The 26,694-nt window shown below is 39.2% G+C and overlaps 1 protein-coding gene and 2 pseudogenes across 8 annotated transcripts in view; 1 reads left to right on the forward strand and 2 right to left on the reverse strand.

Moving 5' to 3' along the window:
- Positions 1–409: 409 nt before the first annotated feature.
- Positions 410–9,357, reverse strand: LOC117417226 (kinesin-like protein KIF14; annotated as a pseudogene).
- Positions 9,358–11,640: 2,283 nt separating this feature from the next.
- Positions 11,641–20,165, reverse strand: LOC117417395 (probable ATP-dependent RNA helicase DDX59; annotated as a pseudogene).
- Positions 20,166–23,786: 3,621 nt separating this feature from the next.
- Positions 23,787–26,694, forward strand: part of LOC117417114 (calmodulin-regulated spectrin-associated protein 2-like) — a 54,580-nt gene continuing 51,672 nt past the window's right edge. For 4 of the 8 annotated variants that reach the window (XM_034028920.3, XM_034028918.3, XM_034028919.3 and 1 more), the window contains exon 1: positions 23,789–24,534. In XM_034028920.3, the coding sequence (XP_033884811.3) occupies positions 24,396–24,534 (139 nt within the window). In that variant the 5' untranslated portion in view covers positions 23,789–24,395. Of the gene's footprint in view, positions 24,535–26,694 lie in introns of all 8 variants that reach the window. The other 4 variants (XM_034028917.3, XM_059034783.1, XM_059034782.1 and 1 more) reach the window with 3 other exon arrangements.

Genomic DNA, 26,694 nt, shown 5'->3' on the forward strand with positions numbered 1-26,694 from the left:
TGCAACTCTGCCAAATGACATTTCATTTCTAAAGACCACTGCATAGCTACTGTAATTACTGCTAAGGTTTTATTTGTCAAAAGCAGAAAGTAAAACCCATTGAAAAAAAGTAGCTTAGCAATGCAAATTAACTATTAAAAAAAAAAAAAAAACGTTTGACTTATTTCTTGACAACAGAAAAGCACATCGTGTGAACAGCATCAATATACGCTCGGCTTCCATCCAAAAGAGTGGCTCATGCAGCTTTTGTTGGAGCAAGCAGTCTTGGTGATGTTTAATTTGGCTCAAAACCAACCAGGAACAGTGCCTCTGAGTAGACAGTCTAACTCTAAATTAATACTGGTAATGTATATTACTTTTAGGGATTGCATAAGGCTACTAATACGTTTATTGTATTACTTAGTATTTTTTACCTTCTTGAAAAAGAGGATGATGTGGACGAAGCCAATATGTCTGGTTCTCACTCGTCATTGGGATCATAAAACACATTGTCATCTCTTGAACCAGCATTTCCCTGGGAGAAAGTGGTTTTAGTCAGTGAATTAAAACTCTATCCTGAGGTTTCACAAACCCTGATTAACATTAATCTTGGAATACCAATTATCACCTTGTCTTAATTAGTATTAATGGGGGGTTTGAAACCAGTCCTGTTATAAAAAAAGGTATTTAAAAGCAGAGCACAATATGAAAACACCAAGTTTACATTTAAATGTATCTTTAAATAAATGTACACAGACTACCAAAACATAAATTAATTTGTTTTCTGTGTGCATGGTTTTGTTAACTTGCCTTTCAACTAATATAAAAAAAAAAAAAATTTTGTCATATATTCTTTTTCTTCTCAAATAATTTTATACTGTGTTTGAAACTGCTAATCAGTCTGCAACGCGTATTGCAGTGAATCTCTTGTTCAGTATCTGCCTGCACCTAGATAACGTAACCTGTCCTAAACGATATCTTTCTTCTCAAGCTGTCCACCTCCAATTTTGCACCTCTCTTATCTCTCAGTCACATGTTGGCGAGCTAAGGGTTTTCTACAGTGTGCAAACAAACATAATTTAAAGCAGAGGTGCTTATCATGGGTTTGCAGTCATGGTGCTCATTATGCAATTAATCCAGTGTTCTTAAAGAGTTTTAATGAGATCGTTCCCCTGTTGCATTAAAAAAAAAAAAAACTGTACACTTCTTTAATGCAGAACACATTTCCAACTTAGAATCTTACATTAATATATATTCAAGTTCGAACAAGACACATTTCAGAAAATAAGAACAATAAAAGAAAGTTGTAATGTAATGTTTTTAAACCGAATGTTAATGTGTAGAACAAGGAAAGCCCCTAGAGACAAAAGGCAGTTACTGTTTGTTTAGTCTCATTTACCCAATGGCGTCAGATGTGGACACAGAGATGTGTTGATTGTATTGTTAAAAGAAAATGTAAAAAGCTACAAAGAGTATAAATGTGTACAGAATTTAGCGTAAGGAGACAATTTCAACTCAAATCTAGTGATCTAAGCTTAAAGGGTACATAAGGACCTTTTTATTTTATTGTGTTACATGTTCCCATGTGTTGCTACAACTGTTTATGTAAGGTGTGTGTATTGTTTTAATTTTTTTTTTTTTTTATTTTTGACCACTTTTTTAAACTTTTAAAATGGATTCCCTGCCTCAAGTTGGCAACATGTATCCGCATGGACCTCTCAGAACTACATGTCCCATCATCCTCCTGCTCACATATGTAACAGATGGATTTACCAGTGAGCAGGAGGATGATGGGAAATGTAGTTCTGAGAGGTCCATACGGGTACACGAATGCAGTTTAAAAAAGTGGTGAAAAAATTTAAAACAATACACACACCTTACGTAAACAGTTGTAGCAACACATGGGAACATGTAACACAATAAAATAAAAAGGTCCTAATGTACCCTTTAAATCATAGTTGTGTCAATATCTGTAAATGCAGTTAACTTTCTGCAGTTTATGCGCTTGGCACAGGGTGTTTCAACTTACAAGTGTCTTCATAGACAACCTAATTCTCCAGCCTGCTTACCTGATCAAGTTCTCTCATTGCTGCTAGGTTGTTCTCAAATTTCTCTAGGCTCCAAAACTGTTGTGATTCCCAGTTTGGAGTTCCGCACTTGGAGCAGTTCTTGATCATCTGCACTTTCTTTATCAGATGGTTCATGTCTGTTAAATTAACACAGGCACAGTATGCTGTTAATCTAATGCATGTTTATATTTAATAATTAAAACATTGATTTTTGGGATAGCATGGGGACTGTATCAACACTGGAATACATTTTACAATTATTAACTGTGGTTTTATTTGTTTGTTCTCAAGGACCCCTCTGTGACCTAAATTAAATGGTGTGTCTACTTAGGCCATCCTGCCGAGAGTAAATAAATACAACAAGATAACTCTTGCCTGCTGAAAACAGTTTGTTTTCTCAATTTGCTGCCAATAGCATTTGCTTCCTGGATCATCACCGACAGCTTCATTAGTCCCATTGCAACTGAGATGAAACAAACACTTATGAGCTTGGAAATACAATTATCAATTGAGTGTCTGTGTCTGTGTGTGTGTGTGTGTGTGTGTGTGTGTGTGTGTGTAGCAAGATAATTTAAAGATATGCTGTAGTCTGAATATGTATTTAGAATATCGTACAGAATATTCTGCCTTTCATATTCTAAATTCTGCAGCATGCAACATGTGTTAAGGGAGACTTTGTCTTAAATATTGATTTTGTGTTTTAATAACCAAAACCACACACAAATAGTTAAATAGTTCATAGCCTTACGTTATGTTTTCCATAACTTAAATATGTGAATCGCTTCAGAAAGGCAGTATATAAAAGTAATCAAACAAAATATTTCAAAACATCCATAGCTGAGAACAGTAACTTCACAAATAACTTCCAACCTCTTTCTTTAATAATAATATTTGATTGTTAAACATTTAACAAAGCAAAAAACATACTGTTTTGTGGAACACTTCTTTTTTTCCTTTTGTAAATGTTTTTGCTGTATCCTTTCTAAATCTTCAACGATTTTCTTTTTTTCTGCTTCTAGAGCTTTAATAATTTTTGAATGACAGGTGTCAAGATCTGAGAGTGCCTGGAAATAAAGCATAGAGGAATGACTAAATAATAAATATCTAAAATACTTAAAGTAAATATTACTGTACAACGATTCTTTCCCAGTACAGTTAAGTCAAAGTTCAGGTAAATACCTGTCGGGTAGCTAGAGTTTCCATTTCCAGTCGTTTTTTATTCACCTGCACCTTCAATTCAAGTTGTGTTTTCACACTCTGAAGCTCCTCAATTTTACTGACAGCTTTCTTGTTATTAAGTTCCTGGAGTTTCTTCTTTCAGACTTCTTCCCCCTGGAGAAATACCAAACCACTTGTTTAAATGGCAACAATGCTCAATTTCAAAACTATATACATACAAATTATTCTATCCCAAGAATATAGGTTGTCAGATATATTAGCTTTTTATAAGCTTCCTCAATCTCTTCTTCGAGCCTAAAACAGCAATATAAACAATACACACCTCTTAGTATTGGTTTGGTGTCTTCAGCACAGTCCTAAACAGAGCTGGTCACATGAAAAAACACCAGTATGGAAATATATAGTTATAAAAGTTATAAAAGTCCTTAGTCTTCACATTTATTTACTGTGCTCTTTGGGCTGATAATAATTCATTTTTTGCAAACTCAAAGTCCTTGGGTCCATTCCCTGGGCCAGTCCAAAAAGAAACTCTTTTCCCACTCTGCACCTCAACTGGGTGGTTGAATCAAAAATAATGGTCCCCTCCAAGAATAATTCTGTCCCCCTACAAAACACACCGGATCAAAAGGGAAATTACGATGGATTAACCAACAGAAAAATCTAGCAACTCAACAGTTAATAATCTGTGCTCATCACTTGATAAACACAAATGGAATTACACACAATTTACATGGTGTAAGACTGTTGAATCCAAGATAAGGATTCAGTTTACATACATCTTTGCATCTTTAACTGTGAGTGAGGCTTACTGTACCAGCTACGTTTGAAATGACACTGCAAGACAACAGAGAAAGAAATCATGTGTGTTTTTGTTTACTCTCAATAAAACCATAGAATAAAAATGAATTTGACTTTTGTTATACAGTTACCCAATTATAGACTTTTTATAAATGCACACGAAAAATTGCACCTGACTTACCAGTTATCGTCAGCAATAAGGGCTCCAGAAAGATTTACATTGTGTGCTAAATTTGACTTATATTTTCCGACTTTGGTCTGCCTTCTCTGATCATATACAACAGCATTTCTGAAAGCTGAGGATCCTCATTGAGATTGACAAGGTTTGGCAAAAGGTTATCTACTTTAAATGTAATGCCAGCTTTCTGTTTAAAGAAAATAAAAACATTAGATATATAAACAGATTTAGGGGGGGAAATCACATCATTAATGTTGGTGTAATGTAATTCCTAATCCCAGGATATTTTTGCACATATAATTTAAATAAATTAACTGCATATGCTAAAAAAACACATGATAAACATTTGAAGAATCAATCCCAGCTGCCCTATACAGTATTACAAAGAAACAAAGGGACATCTGTCACTCTTTGGTCTCTTTACACTTCTGTCTTTTCTGCTTGCTCCAGCTTCTCTTTCAAAGTTCTAAAAAGAGCAGGGTAATAATACAAATACAATTATTTATATTGTACTGATAGCAAGAGATCAGATTTTAGGGCAATATCACATCTAACCAGAAGCTAACAAGGTCAGTAAACCACTGATACTTCAGTAGGTTCATTTTAAATGTGTTGTAGTATAAATGTGTCTTAGTATAATATATATGGAGTATAATATATACCCCATTAAATACAGTTCAATACCCGCTTCACTCCAGCATTTTAACTGATTTCAGGCCTGTGTTGATGTTGTTAACAAATGATCAAAAAAAGAAATAAAAGAATACCTGTGAGCCCTTTCCCTCTCCTGCTGAGTTAACTGCATTTTAAGACTCACTATTTCTTGTCTGAACAGTTTACATTTTTCTGGCTCAATGCCCTGGATGCTCATATGTGCTGATTTCAACTTTTCAACTTCAGCTCTAAGTAAATAGAAAATCATGAAGTAGAACAACTAAAATATTTAACTGAGAAAAATAGTTAGGGTTTATTAAGTAGGTTGCATTTGTTTATTGAAATAGGACCAATTGAAAGGGAAATGTAACATGTATATACATTTTTAGACAGTTTATTACAACATAATATGAACTCTAGCAAGTTCCCAGTTGCCAATTTATTTATTTATTTTTTCTGTAAGGCAGCAAGTATTTCCAGAATAAAATTCTTATAACATGACAGATGTAGTTACCTCCCAAAACCATGTGATACAGTACTTGGAAGACAACTTTACTGTTATGGCTAGACACTACCCACTTGTGGTAGCATATGGCAGTGCATTGATATTATATTCAAACTTTTAATAATCTTAACCTTGCTTTTGTTCCATAGAATATAATTAAAATATGGAATCAATATAACTAGATGGACACAATGTTACATCTCTAGTGACAATATTTGCAAATAGTCCTTATGTCCTGTTATTTTCCCAGGTAGTATAAATCCAGATAAGTTAGTAAACAGTGACCCACCTCTGATTAATTTAGCGTTGGTATCCTCGTTAACCTTGTTGTGGATTACCTCAAGCCGGTCTCCGCAGGTCTGTGCTGCGGAGCAGCGGTCGCTCCCTGCCAGGATCACTAGGTTTATCCTGCTGGTGATCATGTGATCATGCTCCTCCTCTTCTACAAACTCAGTCTATGAGGAAGCAAAGTTTATTCATTATTAACCAATTTTATAGCCATCCATATGCCAATTTTCCCATTTCCGGGTACTTTCATTAATTACACAATGGTACTGTCATATAGAATAATGTATCCTAAAGCAAAACTATATAGAAACTAAGTATATAACTTGGCTAACTTTCTTATCTGGTTAGAAAATGGTAATATACAATAAACCTCTTGGAGCCTCAGTCATAAGAAAAAACCTGGAAATGTGATTCTATAAATCTGTGATGCCATCTAGAGTAAACATAAGTTAGAGGCCTATTTTGTATGTATCCAACATACATATCCAACAAAAAATGTAAGCCCGTCTTCAACTTATTTAAGAACGCATTTCATTAATGAAAGGTCACCTTGGTTTGAGTCACGACAAGTGAAGAGTGAAGACAAGGTGAGACCTGGAGCTCTTATCATTCATTCCTGTGGCAGCAGTGGCTCGCTGTTTATTACCCAGCTCAAGCCAGCTCTGGGGAAAAAAGAGAGAATTAGAATGTGAGGGTTAATTAAAAATTAATTAAAAAATTGATTAAAAAAAAAAGAAGAAACGCAAGCTCTGCATATTTAAGCACTCACCTGAATATCGGCAAATGAGCCGACTACATTCCTGGAAGAAGCAAAATTGTAAACTCATGAATGTTGATAATGAAACCCTTTAAATATACTTTAGTTTTTGGTTTCTGTATTTAGGTTATGGTTCTGTAAGAATGTCAGGGTAGATAATGGACTTGTCAAAAGGCTCAGCGCTTATCTACATAGGCAGGTATGTTGTACATAATACACATTACACAATCAAGTTTATGTCTCGAAGGCGTGAAAAAAAATGCTTTAAAAAACTGTTTGTGCAAGGTCTAAAAATGTAAAAATGAATAAATTATATATCTGTACTGTAAATTTACATTGACAGGTCTGACACATATGGTCCAAAGACTGTGTGTTCTCTTACTCTGAGCTGTGAAAAGAGAAATCAAAAAAGCCGTAGTGTTTTACTTGTGTACTTACTAGTTTCTTATTTTGACCATTTTCATCCTTTACTACCAATAAGTCATGAATTTGCTCATTGTAAACTTCAAAATAGCTCATTTCAAGACAATATGAAACCTAAACATAAAAATAGCAAAGGTCAATTTTATGTTTGGAACCAACTTACACAAAAATGTTCTGAGTTACCTAAGTTGGCTAATGTGACTTTGACCGACGTGGCTTATAGTGGAAGGTATTGTTGAACAAACCCCAATCATAAAATGATATCAGTGTAACAGAGGTATATTTCTCCTTCACATTTATTTTATTGACACAGAAGCACACATTCCTATGGCTGTGACTATACTTGTCCAATATTTCCCATGACAGATGGCCAGCGGTATTAATAACTAAAATACTTTCCTCAGGGAAATGCTTCAAATGTTTGAAGTATTTGTCCAGAGGGAAGCAAAACGTATTAGCATACATTTATCCAGAGTGTGCAGTGTGGTCAATTATTTTGAATTCTAAAAGAATTTAAGAAGGAAGACATCTTATTACCTCTTGGTTTTCTGACTTTTCCACTCTGGAGAATAGACCTTCGCAGAATCTCGGTATAAACCCTGCCTCCTCACTGAAACGAATTGGGAATTAAAAAAATCAAAGAAATACAAAGACCAATAAAACTTTTAAAAAGACTAAATTATTTAACATTACTAAATATGTGGGGACCTGACATCAATGACAAGTCAAGCACAGAACAAGGTTGGAGACTGCATACAGAAAATCTGGTCCCTATTATGAATAAGAATACTTAAGTGTATGACCATATGCAAAGAGACAGGTGTTGCACCCCTCAAACACTCGGGGGGATTTTTGAGATACTGCTGCTCGAGACGAGTACTTGAGCATTACAATTTTCGAGTACTCGAATCAGACGCCACTCTCCTCTACATACTGTATTAGTGTACATAAACCTCCCAAACATTGCCACAAGTCCTATTTTAAATGCCAAATTAACACACAAAAAAGTAACATATTAAGTAATTAATATAATGCTGGCCTCCCTGTGTAAGTTAATTGTATATGGTCAAATATTACTAAATAACATAGAGTATTCAAATTCACGTATCCACACAACTTTACATTAAATTGTAAAAAGAGATGCCTGGCCTACCTGTTTGAAATGTGTCTCAGGGGTCCTTTACTTTAGTGCCGTAGTTCCAACATGCAAATAAAAACTGTACTAAACGTAAACGGCCGTTCAGTGCAAAAGCGTGCAGAACAATTTCAACTGAAAAAAGCCTTCCACCTATGGGAAGATTGCGGACTATGGTCCACGAGTCTGTGGTAATAATTGCAACTTTTTCTCCCTTTGAAAGTTTTGTATGAACAGCTGCAGCACGATTTTCTTTAAGTTTTTCCGGCCTCGCTGTTATTGTTTTATGGGTCAGCACAGTATTGGGATAATCTTACATCGATTTCAAAACTGCTGCATTCACGATTCACACACACTGTCCTCATATAGGCGATAACGTGATCACGCCCAATGTTCGACCAAATCTATAGCAAATGTTGTTATGGATTTTTGCTTTTTATTGCCATCAGTAACTCCATCCACAATAATTTTGAATGTTTTCATTTCAAACTGTCAAGCATTGAACTTGTGTTTTTGTGGTACTTTTTGTTTGGTATAATTATTTACATATCACAGTTTTCTCGCCCGTTCCTCAAAATACTTCCAAACGTTGCTTTGTTCAGAGGTGCCACTTTAAGTATAGAGCAAACTCAGAAAAAAACGCTTGGCTTCTTTTGTTTGAGATGCCATTTTAAATCGGAAACCACGCCTACTACAGGTATAAACACAAAGAGTGCACCAATGAAGCGCCAGATCGACCGAGAATAAAACCCGGCCCACTGTCAATCTTTCTGTTGTACCAATTAGAAAAGCTACTTGGAGGCAATTGCCAAACCCCTTCCTTTTTATAATATCTGCCCTTAATGTGGCACAAGAGCAGTCTGATATGCAACGAACTACTGATGATAAATTACTAAAATTAATGCATAAAAAAATATGCGTTTGGTGACATTTGTCACGTGACCAGTTATACGTCTAGCATATTATTAAATGTTTTTTTCACTTCTTTACAGTTTACTTTTAAACGTTTAAAACTCCCCATCCCTAATATTTACCAGTAAAATCCTTTAAATAGGTACAGACGTATTTGTATGTGTACCGGTTATTAAACGGTCTCACCCTTACTGCCACTGTCACTGCACTGTTTCCCATGCTGGCCCATGCTGTACTCTGATTGGTCATCTCCTCCTTTGATGAAATTCCTTTACCAGGTGTTCCATACCTTGATTTTGCACCAATGGCTGGCTTTGTTACCTGCAGGTTGGATAACAAGCTTCTTCCCTGAGTTCCAATGAGGAATTTAGTGTGGTCCTGAAGAGTGGCGCATTTTGCTGTGGGTTTGACACTTTCCCCATTAGCTTGTAGAGGCGTTCTTTGCCTTTCCAAACAACCATACTTCCTGTTTGCATTCATTTTTTAAACTGGTGTTCTTTTGGTACGTGTTGAAGATAATTTGTTCAAACCTTCTGCTTTGGGTACCACACATTACTTCAAAGCAGGTTCAGCGATTACTTCCAGTAAAGACTTTATAGGTTTTTCACCAACTTTTCCAGCCGATTGTCCTGGTGTTGATAGGCAGGTTTGGTTCTTGGTGTGAATTTGGAGAGTGTATCTCCCTGATCGTTTAACTGATGTAACTTGCAGGGTTTTGGTATTAGCATCTGGTACAAACAATACTTTATTATTTTATTATTATTATTTTTATTATTATTATTATTATTATTATTATTTATTTCTTAGCAGACGCCCTTATCCAGGGCGACTTACAATCGTAAGCAAATACATTTCAAGTATCACAGTACAAGTAATAATACAATTAAGAGCAAGATAAATACAATGACTTTGGTTCAAGCAAGTACAAGTGTGACAAAATACAATTCAATAATACAGCAGATAACAGTGTCAGTGATAGTTACATCAGGATATGATTAAATACAAAATACTACAGATTAAACACTTGGCAGATTACAGTACTCTGAAGTACAGGATTAAATGCAGTAAAATAGGGGGCAGATAAGAGTAAGTGAAGTGCATTTAAGGAAGGGTGATAAGTGTCCCAGGGGAAAAACAGAGGAGTTCTACAGGTGCTGTCTGAAGAGGTGAGTCTTAAGGAGGCGCCGGAATGTGGTCAGGGACTGGGCAGTCCTGACATCTGTAGAAAGGTCATTCCACCACTGCGGAGCGAGGGTGGAGAAGGAGCGGGCTCTGGAGGCAAGGGAGCGTAGAGGAGGTAGAGCCAGTCTTCTAGTGCAGGCGGAGCGGAGAGGTCGAGTGGGGGTGTAGGGAGAGATGAGGGTCTGGAGGCATCTGTAGGCTAGTACAAGAGTCTTGAACAGGATGCGAGCGGTGATCGGTAGCCAGTGGAGTGAGCGGAGTAGTGGAGTTGCATGGGAGAAGCGAGGCAGAGAGAACACCAGGCGGGCAGCTGAGTTCTGGATGAGCTGGAGCGGACGTGTGGCAGACGCAGGGAGGCCAGCCAGGAGGGAGTTGCAGTAGTCTAGGCGGGAGAGTACCAAGGCCTGGACCAGGAGCTCGGTGGCGTAGTTGGTGAGGAAGGGTCGGATTCTTTGGATGTTGCTCAGGAAGAATCGGCAAGTGCGTGCCAGAGTGGAGATGTGCTGGGAATAAGAGAGGCAGGGGTCCAGGGTGACTCCGAGGTTCTTAGCGGAGGAAGAGGGAGAGAGTGTGGTAGATTCCAGAGGAACTGAGATAGAGAGATCAGAGGAGGGGGGGGAGGAGGAGGGAAAGAAAAGGAGGTCAGATTTAGAGAGGTTGAGTTTGAGCTGATGCGAGTGCATCCAGGAGGAAATAGCAGACAGACAGGTAGAGATACGGGAGGGGATGGTGGAGTCAGAGGTGGGGAAGGAGAGGAAAATCTGAGCATCATCAGCATAGAAATGGTATGAGAAACCATAGGATGTGATGAGGGGGCCCAGGGAGAGGGTGTAGAGAGAGAACAGGAGAGGACCCAAGACTGACCCTTGGGGGACTCCTGTTAAGAGAGGGCGAGGTGTGGAGGTTGCTCCACACCAGGTTACCTGGTAAGTGTGGTTGGAGAGGTAGGAGGAGAACCAGGCCAGAGTAGTGCCAGAGATCCCCAGGTCAGCAAGAGATGATAGTAGAATGGAGTGATCATCAGTGTCAAAGGCAGCAGAGAGGTCGAGGAGAATTAGGACAGAGGAGAGAGAGGCAGCTCGGGCAGACTTTAGTGAGTTGGTGACAGACAGGAGGGCGGTTTCAGTGGAGTGAGCAGAGCAGAAGCCAGATTGGAGATTGCGTGCTGTTGTTACCTAAACTGGTAATTTCACCTTGTTTCTCAGTTATTATCTCACGTTTTTTAAGTTTCTTGTTGCTTTTAGAAAGGTCACTCAATTAACTGTTTAGGTCATTGGAGGCACCCAAAAAGAGCAGTGTGATTTCTTGTGGGAGTGGTGTAAACAGGACTATTGGCAAAATATTATGTTACACAGTTCATTCCAAATTTTGCTTAAAATAAAAATTGGTAGATCGTTTCACACCTTTGAGCAACCATATATTTCTTCAGATTTCATACACAATTCCCTGCAAATCAAGTTAAATTTGTAGTTAAACCCTAACATGACAAATGTACATAACTGTAATACATATTGTATTGTTAAACCCATGATCATTATACTTGATAATTTGTTAGCATTTTACCCTTGTTGTAATGTGTCAGCAATTTAGTAAACTTACTTGGTTGGTACAACTGTGACTTTTTAACAATAACCTTGTCACATCAGTACCGACCGTTCGTTGTTTACATAATATTGTGAATAATGTATCCATTCGTGGACAATGAGGAAATGCGTTAAGAAGAAAAAGATACATCTATTGCAATATACAGCTACCGACATTTTTTATTTCAGAAAGAAAGTTCAACAGCAGTTATTTATTTCAGTCTTCGACTGGAGATAAACAACAAAGTTGCTTATTATATGTCAACAATTTTCAATACTAAAAAATCCCAAAATCAAACCAGTCCCCCGATAATCTGTATCTCTTCCTTCCCCCCAGTTCCAGGTGGGGACACTGCTGCTGTACCCCTAAGCAAGGTACTTCACCTCCCGTAAAAACCCAACTGTATAAAATGGGTAATTGTATGTAAAAAAATAATGTGATATCCTGTAACAATTGTAAGTCGTCCTGGATAAGGGTGTCAGCTAAGAAATAATTAATAATAACTTAACTTGACCACTAGATGGCACATTATTAATATGATGTTTCAGCATTTGATGTATAAATGGAATATACCCACTGACAGCAAAGGCTAGACCTCAATTAGAAAAAAAAAAAATCAGAAAATATATCAGTTAGATGGAGACTGATCAGGGTAGTTAAGCTTAAACAATGCACATTCCAGTTTTAGCATTCTGAGTATAAACACCAGAGATGTTTAAGACATAATCTTACAGAAAACAATCAATTATTGAAGATTAATTGGATGCCATTTATTTTGAAAACTTGAAAAAACATATATTACATTATTGGCACTGCCGAGTTCTAGGACTTCCGTTTCTTGTTTGCACTCCTGTCGTGTTTTCTGATAATGTCCATGAGATTGTCCTTTGTTACAGTGCTATCCTCACCATGCTTTTTCCTCTGCGTTTCCTTTCTCATCTGCTCGTGAAGGTACAGGGAATTGAGGAGCTGTGGTGGAAGGAGGGAACCTGTTGGTTTCACTCTGTTCACCACCTCCAGGAAAAGCCTCTTGTTGTTATTGTTGATAAACGTTATGGCGGTGCCTCTGTGACCCAATCTTCCTGCTCTGCCAACCTGAAAATCAGAATAAAAACAAGACAACACGTCAGTGTAACTACAAGCCTGTGGGCTGGTAAAGGAGTTGCCTTGAATTCTAGTCAGTTCATTTTGATGTTAAACAAAACAAAACAAATGGTCTGCACAAATGGGATGACTTAGCAAGAATATTAACGAAGTACATTCAACAAGAAAAAATATATACTGTAAATAACAGGTCCATATTAATTAGTTAATCTCTGTCAAACAGTGAATGTATGTTTTGGTACCTGGGCCGAATTATGTATATTATGTTAGGAAACGTTTTACATGTCTGATGAACGTACTCATCCATGCCGGAAGGCATGTCGAAATTTACAACCAGTTTAACACTGACAAGGTCCAGTCCTCTACCAAGCACTCCTGTACTGACCACCACTTCATACTCTCCCTGAAGCAAACCCTGTAAAATGTATTTTAAAAGAATTGCATCAAAGAGTTAGACGAAACTCATTTTACTTAAACAAATTCTCTCCAACATAAGAGTGACCATGCAGAGAGAAGCAAAACAAAGTGCACATAGATATAGCATAACAAATATAAAATACATGAATACCTACCTAGTCTTACAAACCCTTTTTTTCTGTAAATAAATAAATCAATAAAGCCCACCTGTAATATACGGTTCCTTTCTATCTGTGATTTATCGGAATGAATGGACACAGTCTTTAGATCCATTACTTTATGAATTGCATCACAGAGCAGGTCTGCTCCAAGTTTGCAGTCGACAAACACCAGCACTGGGGGGTGGTACAGTTTCCTGTCCTTCAATGTTCAAACAATAATCACATAGATTAATAGAAAAATACATCTTGTCAGGCTTTGTATAACAAGTTGTTTCAAATACATGCAAGGTGCAACAATAACCTGCATCTATAGATTTTTGCATTACAATAAAAACTGCATTTTATCTAAAGTTAGCATGTATCTTTTTGTTTTGGGTTTCTTGTAACAAACTAATTTGCTATTCTGCTCAGAGTCACAAGGTATATCAGTAGCACTTCCAGCTCTTGGCTCGGCTCCCATTGAGTTTCCCTGAACCACTGTGGCAGAGACGGGGTTAATGGCTCTGTCAGCAACCACAGGTGTGGCCACTCTCCAGTTAGTGCAGATTGGTGCTAATTGGGAGCGGCCACCTGCATAAAAGCAGGCAGAAAGCCTATGGTTGTGGAGAGGGAGTTGTTTTTGTGTTGCTGGCTTGTTTTGTAAAAGTTCAGTGAAGGCTCTTCCCTGCCTGGACAAGTTTTGTGGTGTTTTGTTAAAACCTTTATTTTGGCCCTTGTGTTATTTTGTAATTTTGTTTATTAAAGTGTGCATCCAGGGCTTTTCACTGCAGTTCATAAGTCTCTGAGTCTCTTTCCTGCCAATACTCTGCTACAACCACCCATTTCCTTTTTAAGACGAGGGTTGCTATATTGGGATTAGTTGTTGATTTTGGTCTTTCTTGGCTTCGATTTGTCTTTCTGGCATGTAGGATTTTCCACCCTCTAAACAGTATCCATTGTAAGCTTACAACATCAGCTTTGTTAAAAAAAACAAAAACAAAAAAAACACTTTGCACTGAAGCAAAACATCAAATCTAGCCCATACTTTAGTAAATACAACAGAAGATCCCAGAGAGAAAAAAACACACACAAAAAGACAGCTGAGAGGGATAAGATAAATCAGCTCTTACATTTAAAATTTCAAATAATTACTTCTTCTTCAACAGCTCTTCCACCCACAAGACGATCTGCCGGACGTTGGAACAGGGCTGGTTCTTCTCTCCTATGGTTATCTGGACTGGGTTCCGCAGGAGCTGGTTGGTAAGCTTCTCAATGCCAGCCGGGATTGTGGCAGACGCTAACAGGGTTTGACAATCCTCTGGAACTTGTTCTAAGATATCCAGCACTTGTTGCTGGAAACCCATTTTTAACATGGTATCAGCCTAAAGAGAGAAAGATAAACAGGTGGTAAGGTAATACTTTACACTGAGCTTTCAAAATGGACATTTTAAAGTTATCGTTTACCTACCTCATCAACTACTACAATCTTTATTCCATGTAGCTGGACTGCTTCTTGTTTCAGAATCTCCAAGAGTCGACCAGGCGTGGCTATAATGATCTAAACGAGACATTAGAAACACAGATTGTAAGAAAGACTTAATGATGTCATTTTAGCTCTATAGCTACAATTATTATTTTATATAACCATAGAAATGTAGACAGGAATAAGATAAAATGGCTGTTACATTCCTTGTATCACTGCTTAGTTAAATTACTTGTAATTATATACACATACATATATATATATATATATATATATATATATAATATATATATATATATATATATATATATATATACATTATATATATATATATATATATATATATATATATATATATATATATATATATATATATATATAGATATATATATGAGACGTTATTTAACCATGTACAAAACCTCAATGTGAAGATCTAATTACAAGTTTTAGTTCAGCAGTGTACTTTGGATGATTGTCATGTGGTGGGTTAATAAGAAACTGCCCTTGGGACACTAATTTTGTTATGCTGAACAATCAGAAGCCACTTTAAATACCCCATTTGCCCACAAATAATACAATTCTCAACATAATGTAAATCCATGCATTTGGAAGTCTTATTTGTTGATGGTGTGCATTTCACCTTAATGCTCTGCTTGAGACGATGAAGCTGTGGCGGCAGGGGCATCCCCCCAACCAGGAGGGCTGTTCTCATGTTAGGCAGCCCCATCACCATCTCTTTAGCTTCCCTCTCAATCTGTATTGCTAACTCTCGGGTTGGTGTAAGAATGAGAGACGTTGGTCCATGGTTACTGTTTGCTTGTCTCTGTAAATAAATGTTTGATAATAAATCATCAACCGTAGATTGTGACTTTCAATTTGAATTAATTGTTAGGTCTGTTGTAAATTAGACCTTTTTAAAAAAACATATTCATAGTAGCTCTATACTACAACAAGTACCTATAGTGATAAACATTTAAATACAGTCAGGCCTTAGTTGTGTTGTTCAGGCCTAGTGTTTACAGATGAGGAGTGGGAACCAGATTGCATCACATAACATAATTGTCGAATACAAATACCAAGGCATGAATTAAAGTTCATGAAGGGCAAGGCGATATTGCCTTCGGTGGGCATGAAAATCCTGGGGCACCAAGGCAGTTCTAGAGGGCAAAGAGGCAAAACAAAAATCCAACCCAAGGGCACCAAGGCGATTTCGTACTCATTCATAAAACAACAAAAAAGAAATACAACAAGTCTATAGTGTTCATTATCTAAGCGGGGATTGCTGCATGATCTGAAAATAAAAAGTAAAAAAAGGATATATGGAAGTGATTCTTTTTTGTCAAAAAAATAAAATGATAAAGGACGGATAAGGGTGTCTGCTAAGCAATTAATAGCATTTATAATAATAATCATTATTAACAACAACAACAATTATTATTATTAATAATAATAATAATAAATCATAATTAATAATAACAATAAAGCAAGCTGCACTTGAATTTAATGGGGGCCATAATATTCATTCTGCTGAATGGTTCAATTTGGACACTCGATTCAAAAGTGGAACGCTGCTTTTGAGCATACACATTGAAACCCCTTTCATGAAAGCACACGTCACTAGTTAAAAAACAGAACTACCGTGTTTCGATTACTAGTGTTCTCTCCAACTCGTTTCATAATGCATGTCATAGCTACTAGCTCCTTGTGTGAGAATTTGAACAAAATTAATTATTTACTTATTGTGTTCATAATTATCGTGGATGTTTCAGAGGACTAACCCAGCAACGGTCATTGAAGTGTCCATATAAAATTAGCAATTTATATACGCTGAAGACCCAAAAGGAGTTATGCGTATTGCACGTTGCGTTAGTATTGCAAAATTTTAAGCATAGAATCAGATCTCCTTATACCACATATGATCATAGAATATATTTGTGTAATGTGATATACAATAAGTGATTTTTACTAAGTTGGAAATTAAAATATATTCGGTATATATATTTGAAGGATATTCACAAATTCATACAGATCGTTTTACTTCATTTAGTATAATGTTGTCCTATGGAACATTCTGATTTATATATATTTTTTCTTTTAATTCATTGCTGGTTTGGCATTGCTCACAGTTGGGAAAAAACACACAACTGCAGTGATACTGCGAGACGACTCCTCTGCGGCTCAAATCCCTGGAATTTAAGCGCGGTCAAACTCAGCTCAGTCGTACAACTAATAGCACCCCTCCCTCTGTAGAGTAGTGGTTAGGGCTCTGGACTCTTGACCGGAGGGTCGTGGGTTCAATCCCAGGTAGGGGACACTGCTGCTGTAACCTTGAGCAAGGTACTTTACCTAGATTGCTCCAGTAAAAACCCAACTGTATAAATGGGTAATTGTATGTAAAAAAAATAATGTGATATCTTGTAACAATTGTAAGTCACCCTGGATAAGGGCGTCTGCTAAGAAATAAATAAAAAAATAATACTAACCAATGATACGGTACCTTAGTGCTGGGAGGAGTATAGTAAAAAGAATGGCAACAATAATACAGAATAATAATGAGTCATTTTCTCGCATGACGAGTCAGAATTGAATTGTGGCAGAACGGGCCAGCTGACGTTGAGTAAGTTTATGAATGGGTTGTAGATCAGATGTGCTGGTGACGGACACCGGCGGCAACTTTTGCCGCAAGTTTTCTTTTTAATTTGGAGAGGCATTGCGGCAAAACGGGTTGGGCAGCGCGGCAATTGTCGTCGGTTATTTTTGCACCCTGAAATACTTATGTATTGCAACATAAACCACATGTTAAAAATGATCTAGATGGGTAAAAAAACATGAGGAATATAAACATAGTCTTAAAAAGAAGTTATTTTAACATTCGGTATGGTTAACCAGAATACTGCTAAACTACACATCATAGTTGTACAGGCTAAATTTAGAACAACCGCAGTGCTATATAGATGCAGCGCTTCATTGGAGCTGCCTTCAGAGATTCTGTAACGGGCTGTAGTTTCATTTGTTATTTTAATTACACAGAAATAAAGTATTGTGGAGGGGAAGCAGTGAAAAGTGATATAAAAATGTCAAGACTTTCAAAAGTTTACCTTACTACCTTAATCCAGACTACATTACATATTAGCTTCAAGGCAACTTCTCCTCACCTAATTCCAAGTGCAAATAATAAAATAACTTACATATATATATATATATATATTATATATATATATAATATATATATATATATATATATATATATATATGACACACACACTATGGTAGTACATATACACCAGTACAAAATACAGCAATTCCCTTTAATTTTACTATGACTCTTCTTAAAATAAAATCATGGTAAAAATGTAATCAAGGTATAGTACAACTTTTAAGAGGCTTTTTTTTTTGTCTGAAGACAACTTAAGCTATAAGAATTTTCACAATCGATGTTACAGCTATAAACAAGTTTCATGTGTCAAACAAACTGGTGCCCTATAGCCTCTCTTGTGAAAGCTACATAAAAGTTCTCTCTCTGGTGTAGCACGCTCAGTTTTCCTTGTAATTACTTTAGGAGCTCTGGAGTTAATCAGCCACCATGCCTCTTCCTGTCTGCAACTGAACTCTAATTTACCCCCTCTAGAGCTCGCACTAGAACTGGGAGCAGGAAGGCTGCCGTTTATCCTGAGCCTGTGTCAGCACTGGCTATCACATCTCTTCCCGCCAACCAGACAGGAATCATTTGCATCTGGATGGGGGTTGGCACTTCATAACCCCTTCTCTTTAGATTGCAGTTTAAATGATCTGGGAAGCCACAGTGTTCAAATTCTATCACAGGCCTGGTGATATCTTGACCCTGCACTACAATTCCAAGTTCTTGCTTCAGCCTTTCAACTTGCTCCTCCGTCAGACTTGATATAAAAGGATCCTCTCTGTAGGTAAAATTAAACTTGTCATCTTTCGCAGGCGCTGCTAAAGAAACGTTTTCCACATTGTCGTCAGTTGCCTCTAGTTTTACACCAACCCGATTCAGGTGTTCAGCTTTACATTCTGAACTGCAAACATTGTTATCAGTTGCATCACAGATATACTCTCCATATCGACCACATAAAACACAAACTGGCTCCCCAGGCTCTGGCCACCTCTGGCTTTTCTTGAAAGCCTTTACTGGCTCTTCCTCAGAAGAACCGCCTGTTTCAGCATCTTGTGCGTTTGCCTCTGCGCTTTCCTGGTCTCGTTCCTCGCAGGTGTTTTTAGGATTCTGCTGCCCTTGCCCTGGCTCTTCCCGTTCCTCTGAATTATCCACTGTAGAGGTGCAGTCCTCCTCAGCAGGTATCAGTGTCTGACTCTGCTGGCGAGTCCAGAGATCTTCTGCATCTTCAGGAGATGCTTTACATTTTTGGGGAAGGTGATCTGTGCTTTCTGAAGAGCGTTTTACCTTAACAGACCTTGGAACAAACATTTGTATCCTGAAATAAAAAAAATACAAAAATGAAAAAATAAAAAATTAATGAATCAGATCTACAAATTTAGATCCATGTGATGTTGAACTGTAGATTATCTAAACAATGACACACTGGTCAACTGTCCTGCTTCTTTCAAGTGCAATTTATTCCAAATTAAGAAGAATGTTTTTTAACATTGTATTAAAGCAGCCTGATGTTTTTCTTTAGGGCCATTGTTATCGTTGAAACTACTGAGTGTTGTGTAAAGGCCAAATCAAACACCAGAATATTAGATGTTTTAACAGCCAGGCTCAAACCCTAAATTATGGAATTAATAAAGGTAAGACAGGGGCTCTGTAGACAGATACATTAAATCACAGGTGCAAAAACTGGAATGCTGTAGAGCTAACTGCAGACATGTAGTACACAGCTACACGTACACGTACAAACTCCTCTGATGCGGTTATAAGGTACAATGAACAACCCCAATGGATATTTGATTACTTTACATATCTTTACAGTACAGATCTATCATACCAAGTCTTGGCACAAAAAACACCAAAAATATGATGAACAAACTCAGGAAACTTAAAAGAAATTGTTTATACTGTAAAGTATTATATCAAATAACCGCCATAGTCGCGTACTGATAATATTAACAAAGGTAAACACCTTCAGCGGATATACTTTTTTGTTTTAATTGTAGTGTACTCTTTAATAAAAACAATATATGCACATACTTACTATTATGTCTACAGCATTGCTGGCGTCACCATTAATTAAACACGAAATGAGGAGCTCCTTGTTTTTAGTCCAAACGTGTCGCATCGCTGATGTAGGATGCGCACAGCACTCTGGGAGATGTAGTTTTTCCATTAGAATTGACCTGTGTGCCACATGCTTGCTCACTAAGCAGCAGACTATCTCGATCACCCCCAAAGGCAATATACCATCAACGTCTCTCGTTATGTAACCCGTATCATATAAATAACGAAGTAACTGAAATGGTAACCTGGTTTAATGGGGCAACTTTCAATGGCTTTATTCCAGTCCCTAATTAGGAGAAATACCCTTTAAATTTGCTTGGTTCTGTCCTCCCGTCCTCGTCCTCTGCCCTCCCTCCGCTACTGCTCCTCCAACCCCTCTAACCTCATTTCTCTGCCTCTCCCCCCCTCCCGCACACTCTCTGGTGCACTCTGGAACTGTCACTCTTCTGCTAACAAAGCTGATTTCATCTCTGCCTTTGCCTCCCACCTCTCGCTCGATTTCCTTGCTCTCACTGAAACCTGGCTGTCCCCTGATAACACTGTTACTCCTGCTGCCCTGTCCTCTCTCTACGTCCTGTCCCATACCCCGCGTCTCACCGGACGGGGAGGTGGGACGGGTCTTCTCCTCTCTCCCTCCTTACTCTTTTCTGTCCCCTCTGATCTCACCTCCCTCTCTGTCACTACCTTTGAATTTCATGCAGTCCAACTAACCTCTCCCTGTCAACTCCTGCTCATTGTTTTGTACCGCCCCCCTGGGCCTCTCACTCACTTTCTGGATGAACTCGACTATCTACTCTCCTCCCTCCCCTCTCTGTCTACCCCGACTGTCCTGTTGGGTGACTTCAACATCCATCTCTCCAACCCCAGCCACTCTGCTGGATTCCTCCCTCTCCTTCACTCCTTCGACTTCTGTCTCTCTCCGTCCCCTCCTACCCACAAAGCTGGCCGTCAACTGGACCTCACCTTCTCCAGGGCCTGCTGCCCCTCCAACCTCTCTGTCACCCCCCTGGACCTCTCTGATCACTATTTCATCTCTTTTTCTCTGTCTCTCCCCCCTCTCCCTGCTCCTCCTACCCCCACTGTCACCTCTCGCCGTAACCTCCGCTCTCTCTCCCCCTCTGTCCTTGCCTCCACTGCTCTCTCTCACCTCCCTCCTATCGACTCCTTTTCACAACTCTCCGTAGACTCTGCTACCTCCACCCTCTTCTCCTCACTCACCTCCTCCCTCGACTCCCTCTGTCCCCTCACCTCCCGACCCGCTCGCCCCTCCCCTCCCCATCCCTGGCTCTCCTCTGTGCTCCGCTCGGCAAGAATCACACTGCGATCTGCTGAAAAGAAATGGAAGAGAACCAAACTCCCTGCTGCCCTAGACCTTTACCGCACTCTTCTCTCCTCCTTCTCCTCTACTCTCTCCTCTGCTAAATGTGCTTATTTCCAATCTGTAATCCAAGCCTCCACTAACAACCCACGTAAACTATTCTCTACCTTCTCCTCCCTCCTAAACCCTCCCCCCCCTCCTCCTCCCTCCTCTATCTCCCCTGACGACTTTGCCTCCTTCTTCTCTTCTAAAATCTCAGATATCCGCAAACTCTTTAACACCTCTCCCTCCCCCGCACCCCCTCCTGCTCCAACCCCTACACCCACTACATCCCCTACTAACTCGCCCTCCCTCTCCACCTTCTTGCCCCTCTCAGACTCTGACCTCTCCTCCCTGCTCCAGGGTCACAAACCCACCACGTGTGCCTTGGACCCCCTCCCCACTCACCTCTTTCAAGCTGCTGCTCCTGCTCTACTCCCCTTCATCTCCTCCCTCCTCAACACCTCTCTACTTTCTGGCATCTTCCCCTCTGCCTTCAAAAAAGCCTCTATCACTCCCCTCCTCAAAAAACCTACCCTCGACCCCACCTCCCTCCAGAGCTACCGTCCTGTCTCCCTCCTACCCTTCCTCTCCAAAACCCTCGAGCGGACTGTACACCGCCAGCTCTCTGCTTTCCTGTCCAACCACTCTCTGCTTGACCCTCTCCAATCTGGCTTCCGCTCTGCTCACTCCACTGAAACCGCCCTTCTCTCTGTCACCAACTCACTTAAGTGTGCCCGAGCTGCCTCTCTCTCCTCTGTCCTAATTCTCCTCGACCTCTCTGCTGCCTTTGACACTGTTGATCACTCTATTCTACTATCATCTCTTGCTGACCTGGGGATCTCTGGCACTGCTCTGGCCTGGTTCTCCTCCTACCTCTCCAACCGCACTTACCAGGTAACCTGGCGTGGAGCAACCTCCACACCTCACCCTCTCTTGACTGGAGTCCCCCAAGGGTCAGTCTTGGGTCCTCTCCTGTTCTCTCTCTACACCCGCTCCCTGGGCCCCCTCATCGCATCCTATGGTTTCTCATACCATTTCTATGCTGATGATGCTCAGATTTTCCTCTCCTTCCCCACCTCTGACTCCACCATCTCCTCCCGTATCTCTACCTGTCTGTCTGCTATTTCCTCCTGGATGCACTCGCATCACCTCAAACTCAACCTCTCTAAATCTGACCTCCTTTTCTTTCCCTCCTCCTCCCCCTCCTCTGATCTCTCTATCTCTGTTCCTCTGGAATCTACCACACTCTCTCCCTCTTCCTCAGCTAAAAACCTTGGAGTCACCCTGGACCCCTGCCTCTCTTATTCCCAGCACATCTCCACTCTGGCACGCACTTGCAGATTCTTCCTGAGCAACATCCGAAGAATCCGACCCTTCCTCACCAACTATGCTACCCAGCTCCTGGTCCAGGCCCTGGTACTCTCCCGCCTAGACTACTGCAACTCCCTCCTGGCTGGCCTCCCTGCGTCCGCCACCCGTCCGCTCCAGCTCATCCAGAACTCTGCTGCTCGCCTGGTGTTCTCTCTACCTCGCTTCGCCCACGCTACTCCACTACTCCGCTCGCTCCACTGGCTCCCGATCACCGCTCGCATCCAGTTCAAGACTCTTGTACTAGCCTACAGATGCCTTGATCAGACTGCACCCAGCTACCTCCAGACCCTCATCTCTCCCTACACCCCCACTCGACCTCTCCGCTCCGCCTGCACTAGAAGACTGGCTCTACCTCCGCTACGCTCCCCTGCCTCCCGAGCCCGCTCCTTCTCCACCCTTGCTCCGCAGTGGTGGAACGACCTTCCTACAGATGTCAGGACTGCCCAGTCCCTGACCACATTCCGGCGCCTCCTTAAGACTCACCTCTTCAAACAGCACCTGTAGAACTCCTCTGTTGTATCCTGGGACACTATCACCCTTCATTTAAATATGCTTTATTTTGCTCTTATCTGCCCCCTATTTTACTGCATTTAATCCTGTACCTCAGAATATTGTAATCTCCCAAGTGTTTAATCTGTAGTATTTTGTACTTAATCATATCCTGATGTAACTATCACTACTTAATCATATCCTGATGTAACTTTCACTATTATCTGCTGTATTATTGAATTGTGGTTTGTCACACTTGAGAATTATTGTATTTCTTGTTCTTATTGTATGACTTATATTGTAACACTTGAATGTATTTGTATTTGCTTGCGATTGTAAGTCGCCCTGGATAAGGGCGTCTGCTAAGAAATAAATAATAATAATAATAATAATAATAATTATGTGACAGGAGACCGCTAAATTGTATCCAACATACACGTTATCATCCCCCAAGAAATTGTACGAATTGAACAGTATATTGACATAACAGACTAAAACATATAAATACAATACAATCTATCAGCGATAAACAACACATGACTATTTGGTAGCTTAGAGTACTGCATTCTCATACCTAAAGTTTTGACACTTCAATATCATTAGATCTGTACTGAGCAGAAAAGGGCTGGCGTCGGCTATGGGCGGACTACGCAGGCGCAAAGGACTAGATCCCTAATAGAGACAGTGCGGCAGGAAAACCGCAGCAACGCCAGGGATTTGTGTAAGGAAAGGGGGGAAATAAAAATCCAAAGAAAAAAACAACATGGAATTAAAATAAACATATCTATCCACAAATGGAAAAGAACGGTTTTAAAATGGAAACTGGATAACTTGGATATGCGTCTTTCCACAAATAAATACATAATAATAATAAAAAAAACACGGGGCAAAGCCAAGGAGAATGGATGAAAAATGCAACGGAATCTGCTGCTGCTTGATTTTGCCAGCTGAATTGAACACGCGAGAACATATGGAATACTAATTGGAAAAACATAATCACCAAGCGCTGCTGTTCAGATAAGGTCAACTGTGTCTGTACAGAAAACGTTTTTTTGAAAAAAAAAAAAAAAATAAGCAAACAAAAGTCAAATTAGGTGCATTGAATTCCATTGGAGGGATGTCATCAGGTCCCATTGCTTGACAAGCAGATACTGGTTTCAGGAGACGGGCATTTCCATCTGAGGTGTTAGAATGGGCGATGCCGCAGATAGCAAGGAGATTAGAAAGACTTTTATTGTTCCAGCCATAAAAGCCTTTGATCAATACGACTTTTCCAGGGCTAAAATCTCTTGTAGCCTGGCATGGCTGGTTGCCAAAGCCTTTGGGACAGGTAAGTGGCGTCTTTCGTGTTTTCATAGTCTACCGTGTTGGAAAATGCATGCAGTCGCACGCAGTGATTTAGTTTAGGTATGTTTACCAAGACTTGCTATGCCTGCAATTCACTTGTGGCAAAGCTTTGCAATTGAAAATGTAGAAAGGGATTGTCTACATACTGTCATTTAATTATTTATTTTGTTGTTTGTTTGTTTTTTAAATGTATCTTATACAATAACTTTGATAGCGTCATACATTATTAGATTTCCACACTTATGTACATTTTTTACATTCATTTAAACATTATTGAAATTTTAGCCAACGTTGACCATAGGTGCCTAAATGCTACTGGGAAGTGGTGCACAGTCTCGTGAGGGCTGGCGTTATACAGTATTTCAGTTGCTGTGCTGGATTAACCTCAGAGAGTTATAATTATATATGTGATAACGGTTGCCGTTTTTGTATTTTCTGCATATAATGCCAAGTAGACTTTTAGAATATAGGCCCAGCATGAGAGCACAGCACTACTCTACCAAGTAACCAACCAGGCTTTAATGTTTTTTTTTGTTATACCAATGGCTGTACAAAATTATCACTTAGGTTGTTGCTGCCAGGGGTTGATTTAGTAAGAAGTAACTACTGGTTTGCACAAAACGGAATTTCTGGTTTGATTTACAGCTGTACTATACTGAAATGGAAAATACCACTCTACTGTAATTATATATCTTGTAAGTTTGACTTTAACCTTTGCATAGTGGTATTAGTTCAGCTTTCACTCAGAGTCCAGTCTGATTTGTATTCAGTACACCCTAAAAATACAAATGTTAGATTCAAGGAATTAAACAGGGGAAATGATCCAGCTGTGAAATCTAATGAGGGCCATATTTCAACTGCATACAAATAGCCTGGTGCCACCAATAAAGACTGAGGTCATCTGCACGTTTACGTGTACCTTTAACAGGAATGCTAGAAACAAGAAACAGTAATTCCGTTTAGAATAGTGTTCAGTAACACCTTTGACCTCATCATGGAAATAGCTCTCCACAATTCTAAATCTACAGGCCAAATCTAGGTGTTAGCCTTGGTGTTCAACATTCCACTCTTTTTTCATAAACAGAAATGCTGTAGCCATACAGTTGTACACAAATGCATGTTGCAGTAAAAGTGATAGGACTTCTAACGATGGCCTTTGTAATGGGTTACAAACATTTACCAATATGTTCAAGTTTAAGCTTATTTTATTCTTAAATCTAAACATTTAGTAAATTAAACAGAAGCTACAACAGCACCCCTAATCACTATGTGTGAAATACAATTGCAGTACTGAGATGGAAAATATTAGAGGTAGTCATTTTACCCCACAGTGAAATAAGTAAAAAGTTTTCCTTCTTAGCTTGTATTAAAAAAGCTAAGCAAAGCAACTGGGCATGTACCCAATACAATCATTACTTCCAGTTGATTATTATTATTATTGATTTCTTAGCAGACGCCCTTATCCAGGGCGACTTACAATTGTTACAAGATGTCACGTTATTTTTACATACAATTCCCCATTTATACAGTTGGGTTTTTACTGGAGCAATCTAGGTAAAGTACCTTGCTCAAGGGTACAGCAGCAGTGTCCCCTACCTGGGATTGAACCCACGACCCTCCGGTCAAGAGTCCAGAGCCCTAACCACTACTCCACACTGCTGCCCTTGTAGTTGATCCTACAATCCTTAACAGAAATCTATTTAGACTTTACTACTTTTAGTTGCATTCATTTTCCATAACCAGTAATGCAGGCTTTCCACATGTGGCAGATTTTGCTTTTTGTGTGGGGCCCGCATCAGAAGTACTTTCCCAATGTGCTTATATACGGTAGAAGAGACACATTCTCACAGTATGGAAGTGAGGCACCATTATAGTTTGAGTCACATGTCCTTCACATCCATGTTCTTTGATTTTTAAGTGACTGGTTCAGCAGTCGGTTCTGTATGTTTACACTGATGTTCATTTCTTCTAGAGCCTCCAGTTTTATGACTTTAGACTCTTTTTAGGTTTGAACTACAAAAACAAAGCACTTTAGAACCTTTTAAGTAGAAATGTATGAAATCAAGCATTTAAGTACCCAGTTAATGTGAAATGTTCAAGTTTCCAAATTCATATGTACGGGTCTCTTGTTCCTCAATGAAAG

The sequence above is a fragment of the Acipenser ruthenus genome, chromosome 12 (assembly GCF_902713425.1).
Source record: "Acipenser ruthenus chromosome 12, fAciRut3.2 maternal haplotype, whole genome shotgun sequence".
Classification (NCBI taxonomy): Eukaryota; Metazoa; Chordata; class Actinopteri; order Acipenseriformes; family Acipenseridae; genus Acipenser; species Acipenser ruthenus.